At 31.4% G+C, this 11,651-nt stretch overlaps 1 protein-coding gene across 1 annotated transcript in view; it reads left to right on the top strand.

Annotated features, from left to right (window-relative positions):
• The window catches only part of LOC106463320, a 38,909-nt gene extending 28,151 nt beyond the window's left edge, over positions 1 to 10,758 (top strand). The window contains exons 6-9 of the mRNA XM_022390797.1: positions 1,108 to 1,240; positions 2,258 to 2,511; positions 7,978 to 8,091; positions 9,156 to 10,758. Of these exons, the coding sequence (XP_022246505.1) occupies positions 1,108 to 1,240; positions 2,258 to 2,511; positions 7,978 to 8,091; positions 9,156 to 9,487 (833 nt within the window). The 3' untranslated portion in view covers positions 9,488 to 10,758. The remainder of the gene's footprint in view (positions 1 to 1,107; positions 1,241 to 2,257; positions 2,512 to 7,977; positions 8,092 to 9,155) is intronic.
• Positions 10,759 to 11,651: the final 893 nt, after the last annotated feature.

Here is an 11,651-nt window from a genome sequence, read left to right as displayed (position 1 = left end):
CACCTTATTTATGGAGTTTTCCCATATTCCTTAGATGTTTACGTATTGTTTCATGAGAGACATGCAATTTCAGGGCCAGGAGGATGATTTTATATTACAGTTGAGTAGGAATAATGTAACTGTAAACATTGTGGAAGTTTTATCAGCAGGTTTGATACCATGTATAATGTCCTGTATTTATAATTAGAATGTAAAACTTAGTTTTTTGTAAGTATACTTTTCGTATAGATGAATTTGATACACACAGTTTTAAATCACCTGTGAAAGTTATACAATGTGCTCTGGATAAGTGAATGATTTCATTAGCATGTAAAATTGTTTTATAGATACCAGAAATATGAGTTTACTGTGGTACGTGGTTAACAAGTAAAAGTTTTTTTTTCTAATATGTGCATGTACACACACATCAGAAAATATTGCTTTAATAAATATTTGGCATATGAGAACATGTTCCTTCTATGTATTAAAAGTCAAAGTATAATAATCACAATTGTTAAAATCTATAGCTTTGCTTATGCTGTAATAATGTTTCTGTGATTTAAATTAAAATTAAAAAATGTGATTTGTATGCAGTATCTTAAAAAATAGATAAATTGTTTTTGTTGTGTATGTACTCACAAAATATCAGTAATTTGAGTACAAGGTGACCTATCATTTGAAACTTTGCAAGATTACATTTAAGCAAATGGTGACAGCCTGTTTTGTCTTTATTAAAGAAGACATGAATGTTCTGCAGTTTCACATATTATTATAGGTAATGATACACTACAAGCATAAATTAATGATTAGGAAATAACTTATTTTGATCAGGGAAAGATCTGAGAAAATTTGGGGAATTTCATTCTACCCAAGGTGTGGGAATCATGAATAAAAGTTATTGAATAGAATATTTACTTCAAAACATACAACAAAAAGGTGGCAGTGAGTAAAATGTGATTTTTACTGATCTGAATCTGAAGTGAAAGCTGTGTAAAGGCACTAATTGTAATCTTAGTTGGAATGTAATTGACAGTTGGGGAGTCCGTGCCAAAACAATCAGATGAGTGATTTTTTTTTTTAGAAACTTTGTGAGTAGAAGCACTGTTAATGTTAAACTGTGTTTGATAGGTGTACCTCAGCAACAAAGAGAACCTGTCTCACAAGACCAAGGGATGCTGATGTACCCACAGAGACCATGGTTAGACAATTCAAATCCACAAAAGGCTCCTTACATGCCAGGTGGTAAAAGTTATCCACAAAAGTAAGAATCATGAAAAAATGGCTGTTTTACCTCAAATTTGGTTTTGGTTTATTATTCTTGTGTTGTGAATTTGTTAATTTTCATTAACATTAATGATTGCAAGCTTATAATTGTGTCATCAGGTGTAGCCATTTAAATTAAAGCTGAAAGTACTATAGTATTGATAAATGCAGGTTTCTAACACTGTGTTACTAGATCTAACCTTTTACTAAAACTGCTGAAGTTATAAAAACTGCAGCTTTTTTCAGTGCAAGTATTTAGCTCTGTGCTATCAGTTAAATTACTAAATATGTTATAGCTGTAGCTTTGTTAAATGTAGGTTTGTAACTTACTGCAAAATTTGATTAATTCAAAAATGTCCTGGAAACACTTAAAACCAATTCATTAAAATACAGGTTTTACAGACTGACAAAAAATTTTTATTGATATAGAAGGGTCAACCTAGTGATGAAATATTAACTTCTTTAAAATTAATATCATTTGTATAAGACCCACAGGTTATAATAAATTTGTGTTTTTATAGCAATAAATTTGAAACAATTCAGACTTTTAGAGGTGTTTTTTTATAACAAAAAAATAAATTTGAAACAATTCAGACTTTTTGAGGTGTTTTTTTATAACAAAAAACAAAGTGTGTACAAACAACAACTGCTAATGATACTAAGTTTGTTACTGTTTGCAGAAGCCTTGGTAACCAAAATGTACTTTGATGGCAGTTGATTATTTTTATCTTCTTTTTTTAATCCTTACAAGTAATAATGTATAGGGAAAACTTTTTATACGATCAAGCTGTGGGTTTTATAAATGATTTTGTAACATACCATAGCATCATTAGTGTAAATTAATGTTTTAAAAAAGCCTCTGGTTTAGAACATTTCAGTAACTTTTTCATTATAAATTAACTTATGCAAGTTGTCAACAAATTTTAAGGTTAATTTTTTTTTATTGTGAGACATCAGTCTCCAGACTGTTTTATGTGCAGCACAATATTTATGATTTAGTCTGACTCTCTTACAGTAATGACCAGCATGTTGCTAAAGTTATGGATCAGTCTTCTCAGCCCCAAGTTCCAGCATCAAATTACATTAATGAACATCCTTACATTGTTTCTCAAGCTGAATATGAACATCCATCTCTTACCCAATCTCAGGTAGAGCAGCAACAGCCATACCTCAGACCTCAAGCCCAGCAACCTCTAGTGGATTACCAAAGACCACCTAATGTCCAGGGAGGACGTGACAGAAATCAGAATTTAAAGCAAAATAATCAAGGTAACAGTGTCCTTTCTTTCTTTCTTTCCTAATTGAGACCTTAATGAAAAAAGTAAAATTATTTGGAGAACACAAATAAACATAACTTTGTCTGTACAAATGAAATATATAAGTAAGTAAATAGTTTTAACCCTCTTGCTACAGGCAGGTAAAAGTGCACATGTCATGACTTTTTAGAGTTACATTCAAAATTTACTGAAACAACTTTGTTGTCATAGTATACGACCAAACTTAGCATAGAAACATAGTTAATAAATCAATTTTTAATATTATTTAAGTTTTACGTTCTTACTTATATAAGGAAATATTTCAAAAAATCATCAATCTCACCCTAGTATGAGAATTGTGAGATTTGCTCTCTAGATCTGCCCTCTTCTCTAATTTATTTACTACTCTCTGAGAAGTATGGAATTTAATGTAACTTATTCATTATAGTATTGTTATTACTCAGGAAAAGCATGATTTTTATAGACTTTAATCTTATTTGGTTACAGAGCCATAAAATAGAAAATCAGACCCTGCTTGCTACACCCACCTGTCACATCCTCTCTTTCACAAATTGCCAATAGTTCTCTCTGATGTTTAATACTATATTATTTATAACCAGTAGAAATCCAAGGTTTTAATCTATCAAATGACCTATCTTATTACATTGTTCTTTGTACAGAGAATTGTCTATTTCGCTTCCAGTTCAAACTTCATTCCCACGGGAAACTCATCAACAAGCTTAGCTGAATTTTTAATGATTTTTATTGCATAGTTAGAAATCCAGAAAAATTATGATAGTTATAGGATATTGTCTGCTTTTTCTGTGTTATTATTCTGTGTTCTTATGTGCATTACTTAATTAAATAAAAAATTGTTTTTTGTAGAAGTACTGTTAGTATAAAAAGTAGGGTTAAGTTTCATCAACAATTGACAACAAGAAAAGGAAGACCCAGGTAGGTATTATATTTCTTGTTTCTCATGTATGTTCTTTATTTATTATTATGAAAGTAACTAAAATTTAAAATTAGAAATGTAAGTTCGATAAAGTTAGAGTAGGTCAGATAAAGAAAAATAATAATAATTTTTCATGAGGTACACTCACGAGTAATTCGTGTGTTACATAATTCGATAGGGTAATGCAAGGTACACATTCACTTATTGATTTACAATTTCTGTGGCAGTATTATTAATTAGATAAGGTTCAAAGGTCAATAAAATAATAGTTTAAATAGAAACATATGTATATTGTTGCTAGCTTTAAGTTATTTAGAATAAACAAATCTAGTTTCCAGTTACAAAATGAAGTCATTCTAGAAAGAATAAAGGAATAATTCCAATACAGTACATTACCTCTTCTCACATATATAGTTATTCTCATTCAGTGCTGCCCTCTATATGCACAAGCCTTGAACTCCCACGTACCCCACAATCAACATGGTTCAACTGCTTCTTGCACGTAAATCACCATGCAACAACCCTCCACCAACAGAAGTGTGACACACCCTCCTGGTGCATGTGACTCTACCAAACTATCACTTCTTGTTAGGCAGTGATTGAGTGCAGATGTTTTCCAATTGTGCTTTTTTTTTAGTTTTGCGAAGTAGTGATTTACATGATTTATTCATTTGCTATATTTAGTTTTTCTATAGTAGTTTGCCATGTTAACTTTGTTTATTGATTTTCTTTTGCTTATTTTTGACTTCTTCATGTTTTAAGATGAAGTTTGTGTTTTACAACTTCTGATATTATTATCCATCACTGGATTCAGGTTAAGGGGTCTAGTCTGAGGATTTTTCGGCTATCATTCTTCGGAAGATTTATCGTTATATGAGGCATCCTTTTTCTCCTGACAATGTTTGGGTTTCTCCTGCATTGGCTGAACCTGTTCATGACGAGGAGAATTTTGACAGTCTTTTTAATCTTTCTAACTGTGCTGTGCCTTCCCACACATCCCCTACGAACTCCATAACTGTTTCTCATCCTGCAACCTCCCATCCCTTACCAATTCCTACCATTAGGGGTTGTAAATTTTGCCTTGTGTCTTGACGTTGGGTTCTTCATTGCTACCAGTTCCAATAACTATCAGGTGGTTTCTGGTTCAGTGGGGGTACATTTGGCCAATTTTATTCCCCTCTGATGGTTATTCACTACTGATTCTTGGGTTATTCAAGTTTTGTCAGAAGGATTTTTCATCTTTTTCCTTTTCCATCTACCTTTGTCTCATGTACTGATTTGATTCCCATTAACTCTGGATCCAGCTACCTGTCTTCATCTATACAAGGTTGTGTTGACTCTTCTATCACTATAATCTTGGCAAATACATAGCCTGGGCTCTCACATCTTATGTAAAATCTGCAGATTCATTTTTTAAAGATGCCTTCAATTTCAAATATACACTAGACCAACTAAATTCTAAAGTCTTAATGGCTAGTTTTGATGTCGTGTCACTCTTCCCTCAAAGTCCCTGCCAGTGAAGCTTGCAATATTGCACTCGATCTCTACATTAATGACCCCAACAAGTTAATCCACATCCCCAGCACACTTTTTGCTTCTCTCTTAGAATTTACAACAACTAAAACCAAATTGGAGTCTTCTCAACACACACGTCTGCTGCTGACAATAGCAGCTTGTGTTGATTTGACTGTAAAGTTGATGAAGTTTCCTTTTGCCTACCCACTATCTTATCCACTTGGGTGTATTTTTGAACATCCACCTCAATCGGGTTCTACCTCTAGTGCTCTGTCTCAGAGTTTTTCCTCTGTTGCACTGTGGGGTTCCATTCAGATTGGATTTGGTTTGATGTGAACCGCCACATCTCTTCGTACTGTTATTTGGATGTCAGGTTCCCGGATGTATTGGTTATTGTGGATTTGCATACATGTGCCCCCTTTAGTAGTTCAGTTTAACGTATATAATTCCGCTCTACTCAACTTGAGGAGAAGATGGTCTGGACCCTCCTCCTACCATGGGTCAGAGGTTCTAATCCTAATGCTGCTTGGTTTTGGACTGGAGTTGACCAGCTGCATACGTCTGTCATTCCATAACCACTCTACACCTTGGAGCACATACATTTTAACTTTCCACACATTCCTGTCTGTAGATAGTTCTTCTACAGTCTTTTTCATCTCCAGGATTGAGATTCTGGTATACTGTTATTTACATTCCAATCTGACCAGTTTTCTCCCCCTTTTTGGTTGTGCTTCTCTCACTTCCTGCCTGTGTATGCGATACATATTTCCACACTGGGTGCAGAGTATACCTGGTACAGAAGTGGTGTGGTCTCCCACTTGTGTTCCTCTCCCAGCAGGGATGACACTTCAAGGGTGTTCTTCAGACACTTTCAAAGGATACTTATTTGTATCCCTCGCACCGGTCCCTCTGCTTATTCAGTGTGGGATCCTAGCTATACATGTTAGTAGAGGTAATGTACTGTATCAGAAGTTATTATTTTCCTATAGTGAAAATATATTTTTCATAGGTACTTACCCCTCTCACACTTCCCATCCTTCTTCTCCACTGAAACCTGTGCTTTTTTTTCTGCCTAATCTCAAAGTGATAGTTTGGTAGAATTGAATAGAGGGAGTCACATGTGTCAGAAGGGTGTGTGTTGCACTCTTGTTGGTGGAGGGTTGTCGCATGATGATTTATATTCAAGATGCTGTTGAACCATGTAGATCATGGGGTAAGTGAAAGTTCAAGGCTTGTGGCATGCAAAATAATTTTTGCATAGTAAGGGCAGCACAGAATGAGGAAAGTACCTATCGGAAAAATATTTTCAATATAGGGAAATAATGACTTTAGATTTATTTTGTATATTTTTTTTATGGTGGTTACGAAGTTGGTCAAATTGACCAACCCTTTATAGAGTTAGGGTAGAGAAAATAACAGATAAAATATAAAGTTTACTGAAAATAAAGTTTGAAATTTAGTTAGGAGGTCTTAGAGATTATGCACATGAAAGTTGACAATTTTCAGATGTAGAAAAGTATTTTTAATGTTAACATGAAAATTATTTTGCACTTGGAGCAGTCAACACTTTGACTATATATTCATGGAGAAATTTTTAGTAAAAATATTTCATTAAAAATTCCTATTTTTTGTATATAAAAGACTTGCTGCTTACAGAAAGCTTGCAAAATTTTGTGAAGATACAAACAACATATTAAAAGTTCTAGTATGGAAACTCCAAAGGTCAATTTTGGGTCAAGATGTAGGTCAGTTGGACTGAGCTCATAGCAAGAGAGTTAATATTACAAATTACATCATAAGTTTATAGTCAATAAAATCAGCACTATATAACAATGATGAAAGTTAATATAAAAACCAAGATGTGTATTATGAGACTAATTAAAAAGAAAAAGCAGTGCATTGCCAGTTTCATGTCATTATCGTTTAATTCCTAATGGAAAATGTCTGTGATCATAGCAACCCCAATAGGTATTGGGGATATTCCATCTGTCGTATATGATTCAAACACAAATGTCAAACTAGTTAACTGTTAGGGAACATCAAATTAGGGGTTAGGAGTTGAATACTTTGACCATCAACATCTCAACTCCTGCTGCCTGTAGTCAGTTGTGGGATGGCAGTCACTTTTAATATTTTGACGTAAAATAACATTGGAGTTGAAATAAACCACCCTATATTTTTACATTTATATAACTCCTTATCTTCACTCTTTAAAATGATTACAAAATGGCGGTAACTGGAACTATAAATCCTTACATTGATAGTTTTGTAATAATTGCATATCCATCCTCCTCACTATCCACAAAGCTATATCTCCAATGTCTTTGGGTGCTATGACCAAATACATTTTCCTTTATGAATTAAAGGGTAATGAAAGGAATGGTAATGGACAGATTTTTTTGTTAGTTTCATAATATGCATCTTGTTTTTGGTTTTTATATGAACAAGAGTGTTCTAGATATGATGGAACATCTGCTGTATAGAATTTTCAGTTAACTTAAACAAGTAGACTAGGTAAATAATAGAATTATCCAAGGTTTTGATAGTACAGTAAATAATTTAACTGCTTTATTTCTCTATTTGGGTGAGAAATTAGGCAGAAATTGTTAATATTTAGGTTATGACTATTAATATTTCTACTCGGTAAAAATTAAAACAATTTATGTTTGAGGAAAATAATAAGAGTATTGAGACATTTTCTTTGGTGTTTGTTATGTGGTTGAAAGGTGTGCTATCTGTAGATTAAATGTATAAATAAAAAAGATCAGGTCATTTGTAGTACTGATAACTTTTAAGAACTAAGCAATAATACTTATCTATTCATTAGTTTATAATACTTATCACAGAGTTATGCAAGAAAATACAAGAGCAATGGTAATAACAAATCACATTTATTTTACTTTTATTGTAGATTTGTTGAGATTGATTATGAATTTTGTGACTATAATTAGTACTGTCTTTTTATTTTTTGTGATGGTGAGTTAGATTTTTATGTAAATACACTCATAGGTTCACAATCCCAGAATGTTGGAAATGATCCAGTGTACCAACCGGTGGTGGCTGTTCCACACGAAAAGATCAACCACCACCAGAAACTTCAGAAAGTTGTGACTACCATGTCAGGTGATTGCTCATAAGAATTATTTCTCTTTTTTTGTGATTGTGCTTACTCTGAACATTTTGAACATGAAAACATTTAAATACTTTAAGTTCTAAACACTTTTCAACTGACCTTTATGTTTTAGTATGTAAAATGTTTGACTAGATACCTTCCATCTAGTCTTTCACAGCAACATTATGGATAGCTAGCGCAAACAGCCATCAAGTAGCTTTGAGTATAAATCAAAAAACAAGTCAAAAATATGAAATAATTTCAAATATTCATTGTTATTATAGTCAGTAGTTGTATAAAATTACTTTATTATTGATTACTTTTATTTTTTAACTCAATCAACTTTGAGGTTTCTTGCTTAATAAATAAGGTCTTAAAATTTAGTTTAAAAGTGTTCAAAAGTTATTTGAACCTTGCTATTGAAATGGAATAAAAACTCTGTAAATTAAATAAGAAAGACCAATGTTTAGTATCAAATATTTTAAATTTTCTATATTACTGTACATTTTACATTTTAATACAGGAAAGCTTGAATTTACAAGTATAAGATTGGGTATGTTTTTTGCACATATCTTTTTTATGTTTTACAGCTTTTGTCACTATAATCCTTTAGTAATAAATTTAAGTAAAACATTGAAATAAAATTAAATATAAAAAACATTTATAAATGTATCTTAATAGTAAAAACATTTATAATTCAAACACGTTTTGGAAGAAAATACATTTGTAAGAGTAATTACACTATTTACTAATGTTTTAAACACGATAATTAAAGCTTTCCATGATGGCAGGGAAATGAAAACACATTTTTAGTAAGTTATTTGAAAAATAATTGATTAAAATACAAAAATTCATCAGTGTTGACATTAATCTCTCCTGTTTTTTATCACCAGTAGAATAGTGATGAGTAGTGAATTCATCATTTCGTTATAATAGGTAAACTTAGTATGTAAATTTTCTCCATATTTAACTTTTAAAAGTTTCAAAATGAATATACATCATTTTGTATGTTTTCAAGCAAGATAAGTACTGTACCTTTTAAAAAAAAATTAATTTTTATATCATTTGTCTAAAGCAATGCATGAAGACAGCCTCTCAAGATCTTCTCCTGCTCCAAATAAGAAAACAGAACCTGATATGTCACAAGGTAAAAGTTCTCACAAAGAAAGAGATCCTGTGATTTCAGAATATAAAATGACCTTATCAGACTTGGAAGAATCAAGCCGAACACATGCCCATCAGTCAAACAGTGCCGTGTTAGCTTTAACTCTGGGCCTCTGTATCACTGCTTTATTACTTGTCCTGGTAGGGTGTCGAATGCGAACTATTCGCAGACGTTTTGGTAAAAGAGGGCGTTCCTCCTTAGCCCATGATGCAGATTACTTAGTGAATGGCATGTATCTATGACTGTTGATACCCAAAAGACACAAGTTTATCTTAACAATATATCTTATCTAAGTATAGCTAACAGTATATATGCTTTCTCATGGTAGTCAGAAACCACACCAAGAAATTCCTCTTTCTTGTATTAAAAAAATCAGTTATTACTTTGTACATGTTCACAAAAATACATCTACTTCATAATGATGCAGATAATTTATTTATCAGTTCATACATACAAAATTGCTTTTATTCTGGATTGTTTTTTCCCATTGATGTGTAATGAAATGCATCTGTAGTTATGAAAGTAAATCTTGCTTGGAATTGTTACAGTTTATTATTACTTTTGAATATTAGTAAAAAGCATGTAGAATATTAGAAATGAAAAATAATGAAACATTTATAAGAACTTATTATATAGGCTGTACATGTATGTAAACTTCATACTTGATAAGAAAAGTATCTCTTATAAAACTGTAGTTATAATGTAATCTGTATAACAGTTCCCTATGTAATATAACATTACATAATTAGTTAAGTTACATTAGTTTCTTTTAATTTTCATATTTACCTTTGTTATTACTTCTTTTTCTAAGTCTTATTATTAATGTGAGCTTTATTGACTTATCATAGTATATACATTTTATCTAGTACTTAGGATATAACTTTATTATTTCCAGCTGCCTACTTTGTATGTGTTGTAAAGTGATATGGATTAATTATGTATGTTTAATATGCTATTTTCCTTTTTATTAAATTTAACTTGGTTATATTTTAATAGAATCAACATTTTAGTATCTATTGTATGATTCTGTTGTTCATCTAATTTTTGTATTATTAATAGTACTATTTTTGTCTTCATAAACATTAGTTTTTGCTGTACTATCTGTACTGTTCTGCTAGTCAAATCTAAAGCCAAACTGTAACATGAGTTGTAGTAATTTATCTAAGATATTGAGCTAGTCTAAAGTGATATTATTTGAGCCATTTAGTGGGCTTTCATTGGTTACAAGATTTTGTTAAAGAAGATTATATTAAGTATTGCATATACTGATGAGATGTTCTTCAAGGAACATGAATTCTGCAGTAGTGCATTATGTAAACCACTACTACGTGAGGTGTAAGTAATTCTAAGAACTTATGAGTGAAAGCAAAGAATAATGTGTTATAATTTGTCAACCATACTACACCTGCCATATCTATATCTACTTATATCCTTAACTTTAATGTTACTTTCATTAACAGTATTGGTTTGAATGTTTAATATTTTTATTTCTTTATATTTTTACTATAAGAATTTTTTTGCATCGTTAGCTGTTATATGGATTTAGGATTAATTAGACATTATTGGGATTACAGATGAAAATATTGATAACAGTAAGTGTATTCAGCAGATGAGAAAATGTTTTCTACTTATTATAAGAACAGTATATTAAATTACCTATGTTAATTAATGTGTCCATTTTCAGTTCTTATCCATGTAGGTAATATTAATTAACTATAAAACACTTAATAGCAGATAAGTGGAAAATTATACTAAGCATTAATATAAGTTTCACAAGTGTAAAACTTTAATGAGTTAAGTATATACACAGTTTTAATTTTAATAAATGTATTACAATATCTTTAAGTCAAAACAGTATTTATGTATAAGAGTGACTAGACATGACCTTATGGTTAGCTTTGCAGGCTTCAGCTGAATGGTCCAGGTTCAAAACATGGTATATCACTGAAGATACCCCACAACAATTAATCTTGTTATTCAGGGAGGACATCCAGTCAGAAACATCTGACTGGTTGCCCTCCCTTTGGTTCAGCAGCTTTAATTAGGAATGGTTAAGCCTGAACTTTAGGCTATCTCTGACCAGGATCTTTAGCCTGTGTGTTGTATAATGTGATATTTTAAATTGATTGTACCAGTTTATAAGAAAGTGACCCATAGGGACTTGTAATATGACATCTTAGAGTTTCAGAACTATAAGTTACTTTTCTTCTTCTAATGATTCCAGGTTGTGTTTGTAATGCATTATTTTTTAATATTAATATGATATAAGAGTTATTATTATGTTTCTAAGTACAACCATCTTATTACATATCTAAAATTAAAAATTATGTTTTAATTGTCAGATAATGTTGTTTGGTACTTTTCTGCATTTTGGTAGAACTGACAAAATTATTAAGCTCTTTTAGG

Source organism: Limulus polyphemus, unplaced genomic scaffold (assembly GCF_000517525.1).
Source record: "Limulus polyphemus unplaced genomic scaffold, Limulus_polyphemus-2.1.2 Scaffold1378, whole genome shotgun sequence".
NCBI lineage: Eukaryota > Metazoa > Arthropoda > Merostomata > Xiphosura > Limulidae > Limulus > Limulus polyphemus.
This window is presented reverse-complemented; position numbering and strand designations above follow the sequence as displayed.